Source organism: Misgurnus anguillicaudatus, unplaced genomic scaffold (genome assembly GCF_027580225.2).
Source record: "Misgurnus anguillicaudatus unplaced genomic scaffold, ASM2758022v2 HiC_scaffold_27, whole genome shotgun sequence".
NCBI classification, from domain to species: domain Eukaryota; kingdom Metazoa; phylum Chordata; class Actinopteri; order Cypriniformes; family Cobitidae; genus Misgurnus; species Misgurnus anguillicaudatus.
Window position 1 is genome coordinate 2,473,396 of NW_027395277.1, and position 21,215 is coordinate 2,494,610.

The window sequence follows — 21,215 nt, forward strand, 5'->3', positions numbered from 1 at the left end:
AGATTGTTAGATTTAGAATTGGGTTCGGAGCTTTTAAAATTTTCCCCAAACTATTATTTTACACTAATTTAAGGGGGGGGGGGGTAATTAGGGTTTGAGTAAAGGGTAATTTGGGGTTGATCTAGGACTAACAAAAAATGTTGATCCAGGATCACGGCAACCCTATAATGAAGAGGGGGCTTCGTTGGGGGACCCCCATAATCTCTTACAAAATTCAAACTATGCATATAATGAAATAATGCAAACATTTGAAGTGCTTGATTGAACCTAAATTAAAACCGAAAGTAGGATTGAAATGATCAACATTATTAAAAAATGAAATAAAATGGCAAAGCAAATATTTGATCAGCATTTAATTTTATTTCATGTCATAACTGAGAACAATGTTATATACATAGGACCTTAAATTCATCAAAGAGTGTGCTTTGGTTTTAACAAACAGGTTGCAAATACTTTAGTGTCTGTATTTTTTTGAGCATCTGTAAACCACATTAAACCAAAAACGTACACAAAGACCTGTACTGAGAGTGGTAATAAAAGCTGCCGAAGCTTCTGAAGGCTTATTGGGTTGTGGAGAATATTGAAATACATCTGAACAAACACAGACAAAACATAGCTGCAAAATCATTGGTTAATGGCGCTTTATGGTTTAAAATTTATCGGTGCTAAAATGTTCCCTGAGGTTCGTAAAGGACGTGTAAGTGTCACAGTTTTGAAGTTAAGTTTCAAGTCCATAACTATTAAAAAGTTCCTGAATATTCTCAATTATTTTTATTGATTTACAGACAGTGTCAAACAAAACAAAAAGAAACCAAACAATGAAGAATCTATTATTTAAAGTACCCTTTTCATATTTGCCAAAACAGCTATAAAACCAATAACACAACCTCAAAATAAGATTTTGAGAGCCCTCCAGCATGCAAAAACATACAAAACACCCAGAGGTAGTTTAAAATAAACATCTCATAAAGAAATTAAAGCACAGTTAGAAATATCTAAAAGAGTAAAAGTATGTGATACACCATAAGCAACGTACATCACATGAATAAAAATATTTACACTAGGTATCGCTTTTGGTCTCATTTCAACACTAAACGCATGAACGCTAAATCTAACTTCAATTTTATAAGGACAATTCACATGCCACATCGGTAAAGCAAATACGCACAACATGCCATATAAATAAAGCCATTGGTTAAAGCATTGGAGAAAAAAAAAGAAAAAACCCCGAAATAAAGAAAGAAGACTCAAATATAAACCTGAATCGAAGCATAAATTAGACTTAAATATTTAGCAAGAATATAGATTTGGTTATAGTTTTACAGTATTTCTTTAGCATTTCAACATTCAATATTTCTTTGGAACTGTACATCAAAACACCCAGATCGCGTCTCTATAGTGAAGTATTGGCTTTCCCCCTTAAAAGTTTACATTAAAACAGGCAGTGTGTTTCCTTCCGGAACGGATGCCAGCTTATTATTTGAAAATCCTGCAAGAAAGCTAACGACTGAAACGTGGAAGACGGCGAACGTATCTAACGCGTAGTCTTAATCTCATACAGGCTTAACAGAGGGTTTGGTTTAATCTGAGGTAGCAAGTTTGTGTATTCAAGTAAACAATCTAGATAGCATTACTATAGAGGTCCGTATCCGAAGCGTAAACGAAATAAGATTCGTTATCAATTACATTCGAGAAGTATCACAGCTGTAAAAACAAAACAAAACATTCGTTCGCTTCAATTCTGAGAGGATTATACGATCATTTAAACTACATCTCTAAGTGGATAAACTTTGTTTTTAACTAGTACACACTAATGATAATAATTCATGCACGAGAATATTAAAGAACGTAATAAAGAGGTATAGCTGGAGTTGGCTTTTTTAACGTTTGAAAACAAACGCAAATTCAGCTCGTCTTTCACCCAGACCAAAGCTAATATGAAAATCTGAGGTATCGCTGAAGTTTCGGACTCTTTGACCTGTCCTAGGACGGTGAGGTATGCATCCGCATGTGACTAATGAGGTTTCTTTGTTGCGTAAACTTGCCCCCGCAGACCTGGCACTTGTACGGTTTCTCCCCCGAATGGACACGCATGTGCTCGGTGAGTCGATATTGCCTGGTGAAGCGCATCCCGCACTCCTCGCACGCGAACGGCTTCAGGCCGAGGTGGCTGCGCATGTGGCGCGTCATCGTTCCTCGCTGCGTGAACATCTTGCCGCAGATGTTGCATGGGAACGGACGCACGGTGTCTGCGTCTTTGAGCGACTTCGGTGGGCTTCGCTCCAGGTTCTCGGGAGCTTTTTGCGAGACTCTTGTGACTCCAGGGTCTCCGTTGCCTTCCTCCTCCTCCTCGTCGTCATCTTCAACCTTCACATCCATGTCTTCAACAATATGGGTTTCCACGTGAGATTTGAGGCTTTCGGAAGAAGGGAAGCCCTTTTCACACGGTATGCAAACGTAGGGGTTTTCCCCTTCGGATTCTTTCAAAAAGGTCTCCTTTTGATACACGAAATTGGTGCTGCCGTTTGGCGTATCATCTTGCGTTTTTCCTCCACTATCTTTCTCTTTCTTCACAGACAACTGGACGGTAAACGTTTGATTCTGACTTAGTTGATTTCCAGGCTTTCCCATAGGAATGTAACCATTAACCTTGGATTTTCTACGAGATCCCTCCTTTTTCCTCTCCTGAGCTCCATCCAAAGGAATGATCCACTTTTCCTCCTTTGGAACGCATTTTCCATTTATTCCCGGCTGCACGTTGTTGGAGATCGTTCTTGGTACGAAAACTTCATTGGCGTTCATTTCGATATTCAAATTTTTCTTTGACAAATCCAACCCCAAGTCTTGCTTTTTCCTCGAAATGTACCTACTTTCAACATTATGCCTCTTTTTGGGAGGGGTCATACACGTGTACGTTTCCGTGTCCGATGAATGCTCCTCGATTCCCCTGTCGTACAATCGGCCCGAAGATTTGTTTGAGGTAGGAGAGGAATACCTCTGCACTCGTAAGGACATCCCACGAGCCAGGTTACCGAGGGAGCCATTCTGGTTGATCTTACTGGAGCACAGGTTAGCGAGGTCATTAAGCTGGAGAAAGTTAGCTGTTGTGAGCAGCGAACTCAAATCCAGACTTTCGAGGGTCTCGTCTGAGAATCTGCCTGTGTAAATAAAGTCCAGGATCTGTTGGAAAACAACCGGGTCCACCATATCAGGGTCGAGGTGGATGAGGTTGTCGTGAAGAACGAGGGATTTGAAGTAGTGGCTGGTGGCGGCGAGGACGCTTTTGTGGGCTCGGAAAAGCGTGTTGTCGACCATGATGATGACGTCGCACAGGAAGCCCTTGGAGCGCTGTTGGTTGAGCTGGAGAAGCAGCTGACTGGCGTAATTGGGGAGCTCCATCGCCTACCCTTGATGTCTTGCATTGGTGTCACTGTAAGACAGGACGACATGGTTACAAACATTAAATATGGTGTCTAAGAAGTATGCAAACAAGATGCTTTTTATGTGGTATTGAGGTGTCACCTGGTACTAAATGTTTCTTTTAAAGACCTAGCATTAAATCTGAAAATGTCCCTTACAAAATAAATTACCACAGCAACTATAATTTTCACCAAAATAACAAGTTACTACAATATAAATGTGGTACATTTGTAGCCACCACTGACTTAAAAATAATAATAAAACAAAACATTGTTTACGTATTAAATTTAGGGATGCACGATATATCGTTATCGGCCGATAACTGCTTATTTTTAATATTATCGGTTATCAGTCTGATAGCAAAATTAGGCCGATAAATGAAAGCCGATAAATAATGGATTATTTTGGTTTGTTGAACCACTTCACTTGCTCATTGCTGGCCATGTGGAGTTTTGATTGGTGCTTTCTGTGACATAGCACGAAGATGACACATGTTGCGAGGCTTAAGAAAGAGTATGCTAGTCTAGCGCAAAGACAAGATGTCCGCGGTCTGGGAGTTTTTCATTGTGAAATTAATATGATTTTTTATCGACCTATATATATCGTTATCGGCCCCCAAATATAAAGAGTTATCGGTTATCGGTATTGGCCAAAATTTCCATATCGGTGCATCCCTAATTAAATTACATTAAGATTCTTAAGCAATAATTGCACTACATTTGCTTTTTTTAACTACCGTTACCATCTCTTACAAGGGGCGCAAATTCAAAATATGTGTTTGGGGTGTTATGTGAACCATGTGCATCATGCTTCATATCAAAATACGTGCCTGCTGCACACGCGTCACTAGGATTTATGATAAAAGAGACGCCCATGTTCACATAAAAAAACTCACAAGACGCTAACTTAACACTAAACTCTGAGTACACATGAGGGTGATTCTCGCGAAATTAGACTTATGAGGTGTCATGAAACATTTTGATAAAAAAACAAAATGCAAAGAGTATCAAAATAAGAAGCATACAGTTACAAACATCTCTTCATGTACTATTTTGCACATGATTTCAAATTACATCATACAAACCAATTTTGTTGTTTTTTTCCACATTTAAGGGCGAAATTTTTATTACCGCAATGTGTCCATGACTGTAATTGGGTTCTTTGACATGGAAATATTTATAATTAAAAAATCTAAAAAAGAAAAAGTTTCAGTGCATGTTATACTATAAACATTTACAGTAAAGAAACATGTGGTATTTGGTGATCATTGGAAAAAAGAGACAATAATAAGGAATATAAATGTGTCCAAAACCAATTTTCTCATCCTCCGCAACAATTTTCAATCATTGTTTAAGCCCTCAAGGAACTAACATTTTTTTTTAAATTAGTTGGAAGGGACATAATTGACTGTGACACTCAAGATGGCTACCAGGTAAGCAGTTCTTCTTATTTCTCTCCAGATAAAAGTTGATATTTTGTTTATTATAGTACCTAGACAACTTTTTATTTTAGTTCTCATTACCGAAACATGAGTTTGTAAATGCATATATTTAATGTTATACCATGTTGCGATAATGATAATTTCTGTTTATGATAATCTAAAAAATTTAAATATTCTATAAGAAATATTTTTAAATCCTCTAAAAATAATGGTTATAGTAAGGTCAGACCTTAATAAAAAATGGCTTCAAGGGCTTTGTAAACATTCTGATGCTGGACACTTTCTAAATCTGGATTTTGTGAGAATCACCCGCTCGTGTTCACAAAATACTCGCAAGATGCTAACTTAACCCTAAACTCTGATTATGCATGAGATTAAGCGAGTATCTGGCAAACGCGAGCATCTCTTTAATTATAACTTCTTTAGACGCGTCTGCAGCAGGCTCGTATTTTGACATCACACGTGACGCACATAAGTTAACATGACTGAGTACATATTTTGAAATGACGAGCCACACATATGACGGGCTAAATACATGTTATGACGAGTTTCGCATCGTGCGACATCGAAAAAAAAGTCACCAGCCGTCACTGGTTACCATCACACGAAAAATAATATGGTATATACTATTTACTACAATAAACTGTAGTATACTTCAGTAGTATAATAAAATTACTATAGTACATTATAGTATTTACTATAGTAAGGTTCAATAACTATTTTATCTACCACAGTAAATACAAGGACTCACAAAAATTAATAGCGCATACCGCGATATGCATTTGCAGATGGTTCGCAATAAATTCGATTTAATTTTAATACTTCAAAAAGTAACATATAGTCAAAGTTTTAGGTGGATAATATAGTATATGGCACGTGGATGCTAGTGGAATATGCATGCATGTGCAACTGCGCATGATGGTGGTGATATTTTTTTATTTTTAGATTTCTTTTTTTTTTTAGAAAAGTTTTATTTAACCGTAAAACATTGCTGTTCACACTTTCAGTAGTTGCTGCAATGCTTTTTTCCCTGATATAATTAAAATATATTTTATCGCATGTTTCTATATATTTTCTATCGCATTTTCTTTTAATACCGCACAGCCCTAGCCCCTAGTAAAATACTATAGTATTTTTCATGTTGGCATTTTCATTTAATGTACATTATATCAATGTGGTCACAGTTTTAGTATTAACAATTACGCTTGTTTTCATTTCGGTTATCTTGCATTAAGTTTGATAAAATTGATTATAAATGATACACGGTAAAACCCCAGAACAGCGCGCAATGTGCGCATGCGCTAATTAATGAGGGCTGGTCTTGGATTAAAAACTGAAGTAGCGCGCATAATAAACCGTGAGGTTTTATCAAATAAACATAAAATACACTCTTCAAAACTATGTAAACTAAACACACAAGCCCGGGCATGTGAAAACATGAGGGTTTGTGAAAACACGGGCGATTTGAAAGGCTTGTGAAAACATACGGGCGTTTGGTAGTAAAATACACGTATCCGTCTTAATAAATGCGGAACTGCGGTCACTAATCGCTTCATACAAATAACGCGTTTATCTGCCTATGTATCAAATGAATCATGTTATACATTTTATACGATGGCATTGATATTTTCGAAGAAGTGTATACTGAAGCATTTAAAGACCGTTTAAGAAAAAAGACAACAGGAAACGATACCTTGCCAGGCTGGTACGATTAGGTAAGCTAGGCAGAAACGTGTTTAATAGCACTACGGTTACACAAATCCCTCCAAATGCTAAACATTTCATCCATTCAACACAACAGCGAGGTTTATATCGTATATATGCGAGATCAAAAGTGTATATACATCACAAATACCTTTAAAACAAGGGCAGGGGTCCTCACTTCTCCCGTCGTCATCAAAACGCCATCTTAGGATCCTGTGACGTAGGCAGCATGACCCCTAACCCATCTGAGATCAATCTCACCCCCTACCTGTCCTGCTGAGGTATTACCATGATTTTACCCTTTAACCTGAGTTTTCACTTTAGCATGTGGTTAGTTTATTCACATAAAACAACTTTTGTATTAGTACTAGCAATTAATAGTTTAGTAAATTTAAACATCATTCAACAGTATAAATAAATATAGTTGTAAATGTATAAAAATAAACAATTAAAAAGTTTTATAAAAAATATATTTATTGAGTGCAATGAACAGATAAATTCCATTGATTTTTTTTAATACTAAACATATAGCTGTAAACAAATATAATGGCATGATGACAATATTTCACTGTTTTAAGCATTACAATAGTAGGTAATATATTTAATAACTAATAAAAAATATTCATTGTATGTAAAATCATTAGCCCAACTTAAAAGATAATAGAATAACAAATGCAATGATGAGCCACATATAAAAGTAACTAATATAAGTGCACTGCAAAAAACTGTTTTCAAGAAAAAAATTCTTAGTATTTTTGTCTTGTTTTCAGTAAAAATATATAAAAATTCTTAAATTAAGACACTTTTTCTTGAAGAGCAAAATGACCCAAGAAAATAAGTCTAGTTTTAGACAAAAAATATCTTGAAAATTTTTCCTAAACACTAAATTCAAGAAAAATTTGCTTACCCCATTGGCAGATTGTTTTGCTTGTTTTATGCACAAAATCACTTAAATTTGATATTTTTTGTCTAAAACTAGACTTATTTTCTTGGGTCATTTTGCTCATCAAGAAAAAGCATCTTAATTTAAGAATTTTAGATATTTTTACTGAAAACAAGACAAAAATACTAAGAATTTTTTTCTTGAAAATCATTTTTTGCAGTGTGATGAAATAACTTTGGGTCTTTCTCAAGTCTGATGCCTTTGGAAACGTCACACTTTCAGTAATTTTAAAGAACCATGGCTTCCTGAAAAGCTTCAATCCACCTATGAGAAAAAAATGTATATGAAATTATGTAAACTGCATATGCATTTGGCAGAAAAGGACTTGTACTGCATTCAAGCTATATTTTATTCAATCCATTCTCATCAATTGCATATAAATAGCACGCCTTTTGAAAAGTTATGCAATGCATATGCCAAAGTCAAATTTTCCTTGCATGTGATACATCAGTCCTTCCCGTTCACTTAACAGCACACATCTCTAATGCTATTTATATGCAATTGATGAGAATCGGGCTTATTTTATCAGTATGTGTGTATAATGGAATCAAACCCACAACTTTTGGGTTGCTAACACAATGCTCATATACAGAAATACTGAATGCTTAATAAAGAACAACTAATTTGGGGTTTGTCAACAGCTTGAGGGCTAGTATTGCATTAATCTATGTAAGATATTTTCATATAAAAAGTACCTTTGACAGGCTTGGCTGTCATTTGCCTTGAAAATGTAGTAAAGAGTGTTTTTGTGGTAAAGTTTAAATTGCATCGAAGTTTCTGGATTCACAGATTTCAGAGAGAATCCAAGAAGTGGTTGACTTTCCAAAGCAGCTACATCCTGGAGAAAAAAAAAGAAATGCTGGAATATATAGGTAGATTTGCTGTTTGTTTATTATAAAGAAAATAAGAGACAAAAAAATTCAAAGAAAGGCAAATATAAAGAGGAGAAATCGTGAATCCCTTCACTTCACACAGAATTGTTCAAAACGTTAAAGCGTTGAAAAATCTTTATTTAAAAACAAAAATTATGAAGTAAAGTGTACTTTGTGAACATTTTGTATTCTCGCTGTAGAAAAAAACTAGAAACCAATCTGAGAAAACAATCATTAGAAACATTTACACATGACTGGCCACATTAACATCACAGCTATTTGGTGTTCAGAAACTCAACCCGCCCAGTCTCGGTGATGTAATGAGGAATACGTAGGATACATAACTTTTACATTTATGCATTTGACAGACAATTGTATCCAAACTGACTAATGGTGCATTCATATGAGTCAATGACATGACATGCATATTTTTGTGTCAATGGGAATGATGTACTATAAAAAGCTTGATACATTTATGACATGTGTCACTTTATTCTTTATATACAACCCCCTTTTTTAATAATAAAACTCTTTTTTTTTGTATCTTAAAATTGTAAGATGGTAGGCAGGGCATTAAGGCAAATGTAAAAATGATGTTTAAATTATAAAAAAATTAATATAAGATACTTTGGCATTATTTTATGTTCGAAACCTTTCCTATAAACAAATTTCAAGAACGTTAGTTGTTGTTAGGATGTTATAGTAATTGAAAAATGTCTGCCCAACAATTTGGATGTTCTCAAATGTCGTACAATCACAATTATGGGGAATTTGTGAACTTTAGTTATAAAGTACCCCATTCATTCGTATACACTTCAAAAATGACTTTCTTACTTAGTATTTCTGTCTTGTTTTAAGAACAAATATAAAATTTCTTAAATCAAGATGCATTTCTTGATGAGCAAAATGACCTGAGTAAATAAGTCTAGTTTTTAGACAAAAACGATCAAATTGAAGTAAATTTGTGCTTAAAACGCGCAAAAAAAATCTGCAATTTTTTTTTTCTTAAACACTTAAAAAAAATTTAAAGAAAAAATTGCTTATTCCATTGACAGATTTTTTTCTTGTTTTAAGCAGAAATTCACTTCAATTCAATATTTTTTGTCTAAAAACTAGATTTATTTTATCAAAAATGCATTTTGATTTAAAAAAATTTAGATATTTGTATCAAAAATGCTAAGAAAGTCTTTTTTTGCAGTGTAAACATGCATGAATAACCAGTGTGCATTATTCAAACATTTAAGCCCCTCCCCTTGAACAACCTGTTAAATACAGACCACTTCTCACCAGCCATCGACAAAATCAAGTCCCACCCAACTTTTGTGTCTTTCAGGAATACATTAAATCATGTTTGTTTCAGGTTGACTTTGAACAGTTTTCTCTGGGGTGAAAAAGTTTATTTAATTCATATAATTTGGGATTTATAAATGATTACCTCACTGGCAGCATACGTGTACAGAACTTTATTCATGATGACAAACCAGAATCTTCTCCACTGTTTCTTATTGCCCTTCGTCCGCTCTAGGTAGCCGTTCATCGAGGATCCGTCCGTGTTAGCCGACACCTAAAATAAATCAATGAACAACGACTCTGATTTCAGAGTTAACCAATCAGATCTAGTTCCAATGTGGACCAGATTTACGTCTCATATCAAACGTCTGACTTTAGATCTAGCTGGCTTTGCTGGGAATTAAAAGACAGTGTAAAAAGTTGTTGGATTGTCACCTCTTTCAGTGTTGCTGGTATTTTCTTGGCCCTTTTGTGGAAAGATTTGCCATTAGGTGTCAGAGCTGTATTGCTGGGTCCCTGGTCACCTATTATTAGTAAAGAAACACATGATCTTATTTAACACAAACCAACACAAACATACAGGTGATTACATAACTACAATTACACAGTGAACAAACTCATTATTTGTTTCTTTTAAAATGTTTGTATTAATAATTATTTTATTAATTTAGTACTAATTGTCATGGATCACAAGATGTTACAAGCCATGACAAAATAATAGGTTTTTGTAAAACGTGTCTTATATAGCTGAAAATCATGATTTCTTGTTGTCCAAATTTGTCAGTGCACTGCAAAGAATGACTTTCTTACTTAGTATTTTTGTCTTGTTTTCAGTACAAATATCTAAAAATTCTTAAATGAAGATGTATTTTCTTGATGAGCAAAATGAAATAGTTTTTTAAAAAAACATATACAATTTAAGCAAATTTGTGCTTAAAACAAGCAAAAAAATCTGCAAATGGAATAAGAAACATTTTCTCTAATTACACTGCAAAAAATTATTTTCAGGAAAAAAATTGTTCAGTAAAAATATCAAAAAATTCTTAAATTAAGATGCTTTTTCTTGATGAGCAAAACGACCCCAAAAATAAGTCTAGTTTTTAGACCAAAAATATCAAATTTAAGTGATTTGTGCATAAAACAAGCAAAAAAATCTGCCAATGGGGTAAGCAAAAAAATCTTGAACATTTATCTTAACTCTTTCACCGCCAGCGTTTTTTAAAAAAGTTGCCAGCCAGCGCCAGCGTTTTTCATGATTTTCACCAAAGTTTAATGCCTTCCAGAAAATGTTCTTCTTTGAATATATAAACATACAATATACCAAATGAAAGAACAGACCCTCTGCTTTCAAACAAAAAAAACCGTTTCTTCCTACCTTCAGTGGTTCTTTTGTAATCAGCTTTTGAATATGGGTAGGTTTCTGCAAAAACACCACATTTTGAGCAAAAAGCAGAGATAATTCCATTTTTGTGACGGAGTTTTCATAGAGATCCCATTCAGAGCGATCTTTAAAACAGACACGGACATGCAGCAGCTTGTCAGAGGGCAATACTTCCGGGTTTAAAAGTTGCGGAAGTGCGCCACCTAGTGGACAATAGCGGTATTGCGGAAAGACGGAAAATCTCGTCATTGGCGGGGAAGCGTTTTCTCTTAATTGACGAGATATCTCGTCAATGGCGGGGAAAGAGTTAAAAACCAAATTCAAGAAAAATGTAAGAAAAATTTGCTTACCCCATTGGCAGATTTTTTTGCTTGTTTTATGCACAAAATCACTTAAATTTGATATTTTTGGTCTAAAACTAGACTTATTTTTCTTGGGTCGTTTTGCTCAACAAGAAAAAGCATCTTAATTTAAGAATTTTTAGATATTTTTACTGAAAATAAGACAAAAATACTAAGAATTTTTTTCTAAAGTTAACAAAGTAATTTTTTGCAGTGTGTCAACTTTGTTACCAAGGCAGAGTAACAGTGTTGACAGTCGTGTGTGTGTGTGTGTGTGTGTGTGTGTGTGTGTGTGTGTGTGTGTTTGTGTGTGAGAGAGAGAGAGAGAGAGAGAGAGAGAGAGAGAGAAAGAGCACTGCAAAAAATTACTTTCTTCCTTAGTATTTTTTTCTTGTTTTCATCAGAAATATCTAAAAATTCTTAAATCAAGATGTATGTTCTTCACTGAAAAAAATGACTCATTGAATTTAATCAATTTTTTTAAGGTAAGTGGTTGCAATCAATTTATTTAAGCTACATTTAAACAAAAAAGATTAGTAACGTAAAATAAAATATAAAACTTTTGTTTAAATGTAGCTTAAATAAATTGATTGCAACCACTTACCTTAAAAAATTTGATTAAATTCAATGAGTCATTTTTTTCAGTGTTGATAAGAAAAATGACCTAAGAAAACAATACTAGTTTTTAGACAAAAAATATACAATTTAAGTGAATTTGTCCTTAAAACAAGCAAAAATATCTGCCAATGGGGTGAGAAATTTTTACTTGAATTAAGTGTTTAAGAAAAAAGAAATCTTATTTCACAATTTTTTTTCTCACCCCATTGGCAGATAATTTTGCTTGTTTAAAGGACAATTTCACTTAAATTGTATATTATTTGTCTTAAAACTAGACTTATTTTCTTGGGTCATTTTGCTCATCAAGAAAAAGCATCTTAATTTAAGAATTTTTAGATATTTCTACTGAAAAAAAAAAAAATACTAAGTGAAAAAGTCATTTTTTGCAGTGAGAGAGAGAGAGAGAGAGAGAGAGCACTGCAAAAAATGACTTTCTTCCTTAGTATTTTTTTCTTGTTTTCATCAGAAATATCTAAAAATTCTTAAATCAAGATGTATTTTCTTGATAAGAAAAATGACCTAAGAAAACAATACTAGTTTTTAGACAAAAAATATACAATTTAAGTGAATTTGTCCTTAAAACAAGCAAAAATATCAGCCAATGGGGTGAGAAAATTTTACTTGAATTAAGTGTTTAAGAAAAACGAAATCTTATTTCACAATTTTTTTTCCACACAAGCTCCTCTGATGCTTTCTCGATAAAATGGGTGGATCAAGAACACATCCGGGGATTTTATGTGAACTTGGGTTTGATGCGAACTTTGATTTGGAACAGTACTTGGTCTGCAACTGATGACGTTTCCACAAGAACACAAGTACAGACAAGAACGCATATTGAGAAACAGCTAGAGAGAGAGATACTCTGTGTATGACTGCCAGTTCTGTTACATACTGTCAACACTGTCACTCTACCTTGGTAACAGAGTTTGACAGTAACAGAGTTGACACTATGTTAAACAACAGGAAATTATGATTTTTTTTTAGCTAAAGGACAATGTTTACAGAAAATATTATGTTGTTATTGCCTGTAACATCTTTTGATCCATGACAATGAGTACCAAATTCTTAACATTTGATAAATGAAGACTTTGGACATCAAATGTACTTGTGATTATCTAATCACCAATATGTTTGAACAGACAGATGATTCAGTTGGTAAATAAATGTAGGGATTGTGTGTGTGTGCGATGAACCTGAATTTCTCCTCTGCAGAACAGCAAAGCACAGATCACACACTCGTTCATGCTGATTCTTCAGATATTTTAATGGATGCTTGTTACTCGAGCAGGCTTGACACACAACCTAAAGAAAACGCACAAGCACCCATAAACCATCCTGTCAACAATTATTACGCAAAAAAGGTTTAAAAGAAAGAGCATCTATGTGATGTATGACATGTAGGTCTCTTTCAGCCTTGTTTACATTTGGTTTCATCTGTCAAGTGAATGGTTGCCCACCCCAAAAAAGCCTGCCTTATTTACTGATCAGTCTCTTATAAGAGAGTTCACAGTAACAAAGGTGCTGGATTATAATAACGCACTATAATCTTCTGAACGTCTTTACTCATGGAAACGTTGCCCTTCCCTGTCTAACCCGCAAAGAAATGATGCACAAGTGCTTTACCCCTGTTTACAGCGCTATCCATTCATGATCAGATTACAGAGGATGGATTAATACCAAGGAGGGTCTTTGATCTTCTCACCTTTCCACAAGCTCTACAGTGGTGACGTCTCCAGGTGAGGGTAAACTCACAGGTGCAGATCATGCACATGGTCGCCCGCTGGTCTGGGATCCATATTGGGGCTTTGGTTCCCAGCTGGGCATCATTATCTGTAACATCTTGGGTTACCTGCTACAAACGTGTCATCAAGGCAGCTTTAAACATTGACAGTTAACACCTTAGACATATCATTAAAGAAATATTTTAACTTCTGAGAGCATCTGCGGTATGCTGTTGATTATTGCAGACAAACTTGTCTGAATGGTTCTTTGGAGGCGGGGCTAGATTTTTAGGTGGATGAACTTATAGTAATGTTTCAGCGGTAGGAATTTGCTTGTTGTGTAAAATGCTTTACAGATAAATACGTCCAATTCTTGGTACTCTTGTGCTTGCTTGTCGCGTATAAATCACCGGTTAAGATGTATATGTTAAACACTCATATATTTAAGGTTTGATGCATACATTGGAAGCAATCCTATCAGATCCTATTATGGTTATATACATTCTTAAATGTGTGACAAATGTTTCATATGAATAAATTGTTTTACCATCTCAGGGTTTTTAACTGAATTGTCTTTGTTGTAATCTTCGATGGCGGTGGAAATCGCTTGCAGCCACTGATCTCGGCATACAGCAGAACTTTGAAAAGAATGAGAGTTTGGAGTTGGCAAAGGGTCAGATAAAGTTGCAAGGTACTTCAACTAGCCAGTAATATATAAGACCAATGTCTCAACCTGCATCTGAATATGCGTATTTCCCTGCTATACAATATGTAACAAGCAGTACTGTATGTGAAATGAGAAAGGTATACCCAAACCCCAGATGACATGTTGTTTCATGTGAGATTGTACTGTAATGTGTCAAACCAGTGGACACTTGCTATCCCCAAGGCCATAGTTGTTATTATTTAAATATATGTGTTTAACTACACCAGATTTTATTGTTTTTGCAGTTCTTGCCAAAAATGTATTTTAAATATATGCTAAATACATTTTTGTGGAAGGTAATGCTCAATTGAATATATTTTTGAATTTGGAAATATATTTAGTTTTAACCTTCATATATCAACATATATTTCAAAATGTATTTCGAGGGCAACCAAATACATTTTTAATTTTACATCCCATATAGACCGTTTCAGCAGTAACAACATAAACAAGCGGCTGCACGTAACTTCCGGTAAGAATAAATAACAACAAAGTCCTTTAAACGTAGTATATTTATGTAACAAGCAAAAAAACAACAACACATAGATTACTTAGGAAACCAAAACATTTGTTATTTTCGACGAGGCATTTGTTCAAGAGATCAATTTAGCAACTAGTCAGACCTTAAAAAAAACAAAACCGGAAGTAAGGTTAGGATCCAGACGTGTATCACGTGCGTCCGATGAAACCGTCTATAGCAAAAAGGTATTCTTTACCAAAAATATTTTAAATATATGCTAAATAGAAGTTAATTTTATAAAGTATATTTTTGAAGTTGAAAATATATTTAATTTGAACCTTTTTAAAACTGTTATGTTTACAGGTTCATATCATAAACAAAGTTTTTCTTCCAATGCGACGTGAATGTATTTCTTTCTTTTTAATATATGGAGGGCTAAATGCTTTAAAATGTATTTATTTTTAAAATATATTTCAAAATATACAAAAAATGGCCCCAAAATATATCGGTGAAGTAAACATATTCCAAAATATATTTCTGTAAACATATTCCAAAATATATTTCTGTAAACATATTCCAAAGTATATTTTTTGGTGATTTTTGTATATTTTGAAATATATAAATTAAAAAAAAAATTACATATGGGAATTAGGGCTGGGCCGATACCACTTTTTCATGTCTGATACCGATCTCGATACCACAACTTTGAGTATCTGTCGATACCGATACCGATCCAATACCATCTCTATCGCCATTTTAATCAATTAAGCTGCAAATAACACATTTGTTAGCCGTACAAAAAGCAAATTCAAAACTCAATGAAACATTGTGCAATACTGCTGCTTCATTTTTATTTAAATGTTTCAAACAGACTAGAGGCAACATTTTTTGTTAGTCAGCAAAACAATTCAAAATGTTAAGGTGTAACTTTGGACAATTTAAAGTGCAACTTTGTGCAAATTCATGTTGCTCAGCAAGTCGCGCTTTACCCCAAGTTGCCATGACAAGGTCTGTGTTGGTATTGGATCGGATTGTACTCCCCGGCCTCTTCGATATTCGATCCAGCCATTTTTGCAAATATCGGACTAATATTGATACCAAATATCGTATCGGCCCACCCCTAATGGGAATGTTCGGCAACTGAAACTATTCGGCTGAAAAAGCATTTTCGGTCAAAAGTGAAAAGACCGAATACATTTTATCAAAGAATAATGTTTTTGATGATGCCATCAAATAGCAACTAATGAGAGGTATGCATGGTTTATAAATGAAGAGTTCCGTTGCAAAACAAGATAACCACAATTGTTCAGAAATCTCGTTTTTTGGTTGTGCATTCCAATTAATATCAATTCAACTGCAGTTGGTTTGTTTTGATTTAAACCTTCATAACTTAAAAAATACAGCTAAGTAGCACCATAAAACAAAATAATAACATGATAACATAATAATAAACATGTTTTGACAAAAATTAAAAAAAATGGATTTATCTCGTTTTGCAACGAAACTCTTCAAATGCACCAAACATGCTGGCATTGTGGAAGCGTCAGACAAGATGCATTTTCGGCCGGTATCCCAACATTCGGTGCATCCCTAGATAAATAAACATATTTATAAAGTGCTTAACAGTGTAAAATAATAAATAATAATTTCTCACCTGGCAGACAGGATAAAAGATCGTTGAACACTTTCAATGTTTAGCTCGTGATAGTCTTCCTGATAACGTTTACTAACCTGGGGACAAAGCAGGTTGATATAAAATATTATTGTACTAATATGAAAATTTTGCTAAAGGTTTCAAAACACCATTTGTATGCTATCTAAATACAACAAACATTACTATTATAAAGAAACATTTATCTTTAAATTTAAGAGCTGTTCAGCCTTTAAAAAAGCAAAAAAAGCATAGCCCCCACACGAATTCATTCGCGTCTTTGCATTTACTTTGTATGTAATCTACTCATGCAAAAGTTACATTTGCTTTTGGTGTGTTAGCAGCATTACAACGTTATGGTTGCTTTTTTTCATTATTGTGATTTCGGTCTGGCACATTCATATCTGTATGAATTGAAGTAAAAGGATCGAAATGTCTAGTGTGACCGCGGTATTACTTGAAAGCGGCTCATAAATATTGGTGACTCATCTTGCACTACACAGATTTTCGCTCAAATGCTCTCTCATATGCTAAATCCTGCTGTTTAATAAAAATAGTGAAACAGTGTAATTTTAGTTCGTCTCTGAACGATATATAAAAAACATATACATTTCACCTTCATTCCAGCCAATGAAAGCATGTTGTTCACTCTGTAATTCCCAGATGGTAAAGGTGTGCTATACAGGAGACCGTCATTAAACTGTAAATGAGCAAAAAACATTATTACAGATCAAGTATTTTAATGAACATTAATACAGATTTATACAGTAGATCAGATTGCACGACAATGACCTGATATAAAACGTCATATGAATAAAGATCATAAAAACATGCATGGGCTAAACATGATAAATACAAAAATACTGTCATATTGTTGACATTAAATCCAATTAAATGTGGATACATTGTCACTTACTAAAAAGAACATTCGAGGCTGCATCACTTTCCTTGAGGATTTCATCAGGATTCCCTCCTTTAACAAAACCTAAGGACAAATACTTTATGGTTACATCCGGATGTTTCTAAAGGACTGTGAATCACTGAAATTGCAAGGCTATAAAACACTTGTATATTGTCTCATTTAAAGTTATCACTGACATTACAGCACCTCCATAGTTATTGAATTATCTTTCAACTTTGAGATTATCTAAAGGTGAATTTTGTGAATGTACCCGTCCTGGCTGGACAATGACATGTTGTCCGACGAGTCGACACTGAACCTCATAGAGCTTCTGAGAGTTATCCTGTTTGAAAATAACATTTTATATTTCAATCCATTTATAATGAAGAATAATAAAGAGTAAATGAGAATCATTTTTACTTATTACCTCCTGTCTTACGACTTCATTCGCATGATTGGCCACCTCCTTTACTATCACCAAAGCAGCTGTTAAGATTTTAAAGGAGTAAAAAAATGTCATTTTTTTCTAATAAAACTATGTAGAGTGGTATGTAGAAAGCATATTTAATTAAATTTAATCTTTTTACCTTCAGCATTTTTGTAGTCTGGAGAATCTTCATCAAGATGGTTTAAATAAGCTGATAGGAAAGCAAAAAAACTGCATGTTTGTCTTGATAAAAGTTTGGACTGTATTATAATCACAAACAGAGCTACAATCCTTATTTAGTTACGATTAGTTTAAACAGTCTTACATAATCAATGCATATTGCAGACATTTTTCACATTGTTGTACGATTAAGCTTGGACTGTTTGCTCAACCTAAAGACACGAGAATACGCGCCCAAACAAATCAGATTTTGTATTATTTCATAAGTCTGACAGATACGTCATTCAACCGCTCTGTATATGTAGACATGTCTGGTATTTTGGCACCGTCTAGTTGCAGACCTCACTCACAGTTTTCCAGGATACCATGCCATTGCACAACCTCTGATTAGTAAACTTTGCAGAGATTTATATTCCCGAAAAAAGGGGTGAATGTAGGTAACTTAATATTACAGGTTATTAAACTATAATAACTTTTAGAGGCAGTATCCTGGACAGGTTTTAGATTAAGCCAGGCCTAGGCACTTAAATAGTTTTAAAAACAAAAAGCATTACTGCTGTGCATCTTAAGACAAATCAATGGCACATACTGTATATATATTAAGATACAGTAATATGTCAGTGTAAGCTGTTTAGTCTTGAAGTAGACTTAAGACCTGTCCAGGAAACCGCCTCTTAATGTTGTGTTAGCAAACACTTTTGTCTTGGTGTATCGTGTTAGTTTAACAATGGTTATGTTTGGCTCAACAACATTTTTATAACTACGATTGTGGACACACAGTCAGCTTGCTCTTGGCTGTTTACAGACCTTCATGTCAGGGTTGCCAGATTTGCCAAACAAAACCAACCCAATGGCCAAATAAATCTAGCACCTTAGCTAGCCCAAATACACTTTATTTTTATTCAAAATGTATTTCTTTACCTAGCCGATAAAAACCCTGGCATCAACATTTAACCCGCAGGAAAAGCAAATCACATCACCAGTTTTAAAGTGATCATTGTAGACTTGGCAACACAGGTTAAAGGGATAGTTTATACAAAAATGAAAATTATGTCCTCAGGTTGTTACAAACCTTTATGAATTTCTTTGTTCTGCTGAACACAAAGTTAGATCTTTTGACAAATGTTTCTAAGCAAGCAGATCTGGGGCACCATTCACTTCTATAGTATTATTTTTTCCTATAGAAGTCAATGGTTTTCCTGTTTCCTGCTTGATGGCAAATATCTTCCTTGATGTTCAGCAAAACAGAAATTTATACACCTATGATGATAACAGAATTTTCATTTTTGGGTCAACTATCCGCCTTGGACTGTTCCAATATGACGGATGACTTGCGTATAGCTGCCCATAGAAACAACCGCTAATGCAAAAGCCACCACCACCAGCTTTGTTGTTTTAGCAAAGTTTATTTTTCACTCTTTTTTTAACTCCTTCTTGAGTTATCTCGTCAATTAAGAGAAAACATTTGCATAAAAAATGTGTTCCTGATAAATTTTTATGTTAATCTACAATACCGCGATTATCCTATTTATGAAAAACTGAAGCCAAAACATTATTTACTAATTTTAAACTCTGTGTATGTTTTGATAAACATTCTGAATGTGATATCTAACAAAATTTCTTCTCAAAAATGCAATTATTTCAGCTTATTGCTAAAAAATATTTTTAAAGAAAAATACCTATATTTAAGAGTTTATAAGCAGAGAAAAAATATAGATAGGATGAAACGTTTTTTCCCCGAGTTCTTTCATTTGATATATTTGTATGTTTATATATTTTTAGAAGAAAATTTTCCTAGAAGGCATATTGTGAAACTTTTGTGAAAATCACAAAAAATGCTGGCATGCAACTTTTCAAAAAATGGCTTGCGGGGAATGAGTTAAGATATAAACAGAAAATACAGGAAATATTTAAACAAAATTAAAAACAATTTTCAGAACTAAATGTCTTCAGGCATCAGTCAGTATTTAGTGTGACCTCTCTTGGCACGAAACACATCTTGAGCTTTTTTGAGGAGACTGAAGTCCTGAAGTCATTCGATTAGAATTAGAAATTAAGATTTCATTTCATTTAGGTTTAAGAGATCCTGCAGCTTCAGCTTATATTTTATACTGTTTTTAATTATACATACACATTTCCTGTATTTTCTGGTTGTATTCTAATAAAGAACCTGAGAAATAATAATATATGATCACTATACCATTGCAAAAACAACAAATCTAATGGTGGCCTACTTTTGCACAGTACTGTATCTATCTATGTATTTTATATATATATATATATATATTTTAGAGTGTGTATGTAGATAATTATCATGTGACTATTTGAGAAGTGTGCAGTAAATCAGACTATTTGAATTTTGCAAAGAATAAAACTGAAATACAATCCCCCAGACAACCAGAACACCGCACTTATAAGTTACTAAATAGCAACGCCCTGGGCACCACCCTTTTTAAAAAATTTTAAGATCTATTTTAGGTGTAAAAATGCTCACCGGTCAGTAGAAGTTGATACTGTGGAATCCTCTGAATGGGTTTAAGCATGTAATGTTTCACTGCCAGATTAGCACAGCATGGGTCGCTCTGTATCAGAAAGTCAAAGAGATGCCCGAGGGGAATTTTTGTCAGTACTTCAAGAACGTAAAAGGAAAATCGACAAACTATTCACATCTGAACAATGGTTGAGATGTAACTAGGTTAGCATTAGGAACTAAACCGAAAAAACAGGTCGGAGTGGTTTTGTTACCTCAAATTCACGGACGACTTTGGCAAACGCTGGGTTTTTCCGACAGTGCTCTTCCAGAAGAGCCACATTCTTGTCGAACTCGCGGATATAATTAGCGTACATTTTAAGGTATGGTCCTTTCTTCACAAATATGTCTGCTACGGTACAGTGCTCGTTCCTGTTGGAGAATAAAACATCATCATTATGTGTGTCTCAAAAATGGTTTGACACAAAAAAGTGAATGATCAAAATTTTACCCATGAATCTGGAAAATTGTAGGCACTTGTAGGCTAAATTACTATTGACATATTTCTTTGTAGGTGCAAGGGGCCATGGCATGAAAATTTTACTTTTTCCATGTTTCAACCACGGCACAGCCATTTAGTGCAGAGAGAAAGAGAGAAAATAATTGACAGCACAATTGAGTTTCAATTG

The 21,215-nt window shown here is 34.2% G+C and overlaps 2 protein-coding genes across 4 annotated transcripts in view; both read right to left on the reverse strand.

The window, feature by feature from the left end:
• Positions 1–352: 352 nt before the first annotated feature.
• LOC141362470 (hypermethylated in cancer 2 protein-like) lies at positions 353–6,855 on the reverse strand. The gene is made up of 2 exons (XM_073864575.1): positions 6,717–6,855; positions 353–3,430 (listed from the first exon to the last, which is right to left on the reverse strand). Exon 2 carries the CDS (start codon positions 3,397–3,399, stop codon positions 1,984–1,986), a length of 1,416 nt encoding a protein of 471 aa, XP_073720676.1. The 5' UTR covers positions 3,400–3,430; positions 6,717–6,855; the 3' UTR covers positions 353–1,983.
• A 764-nt stretch (positions 6,856–7,619) lies between these two features.
• Positions 7,620–21,215, reverse strand: part of LOC141362440 (uncharacterized) — a 28,974-nt gene continuing 15,378 nt past the window's right edge. For 2 of the 3 annotated variants that reach the window (XM_073864517.1, XM_073864516.1), the window contains exons 8-22: positions 20,802–20,958; positions 20,551–20,638; positions 18,037–18,087; positions 17,877–17,935; positions 17,721–17,792; positions 17,465–17,533; positions 17,165–17,248; positions 16,552–16,628; positions 14,279–14,369; positions 13,713–13,862; positions 13,204–13,312; positions 10,106–10,194; positions 9,816–9,944; positions 8,204–8,346; positions 7,620–7,772 (exon numbers count right to left, since the gene is read on the reverse strand). In XM_073864517.1, coding sequence (XP_073720618.1) covers positions 7,736–7,772; positions 8,204–8,346; positions 9,816–9,944; positions 10,106–10,194; positions 13,204–13,312; positions 13,713–13,862; positions 14,279–14,369; positions 16,552–16,628; positions 17,165–17,248; positions 17,465–17,533; positions 17,721–17,792; positions 17,877–17,935; positions 18,037–18,087; positions 20,551–20,638; positions 20,802–20,958 — 1,405 coding nt within the window. In that variant the 3' untranslated portion in view covers positions 7,620–7,735. The remainder of the gene's footprint in view (positions 7,773–8,203; positions 8,347–9,815; positions 9,945–10,105; positions 10,195–13,203; positions 13,313–13,712; positions 13,863–14,278; positions 14,370–16,551; positions 16,629–17,164; positions 17,249–17,464; positions 17,534–17,720; positions 17,793–17,876; positions 17,936–18,036; positions 18,088–20,550; positions 20,639–20,801; positions 20,959–21,215) is intronic. The other variant, XM_073864518.1, reaches the window with a different exon arrangement.

Bases quoted from the DNA above. Each gene is read 5' to 3' on its own strand.
- LOC141362470 (XM_073864575.1), bottom strand. From the start codon at position 3,399: ATGGAGCTCCCCAATTACGCCAGTCAGCTGCTTCTCCAGCTCAACCAA.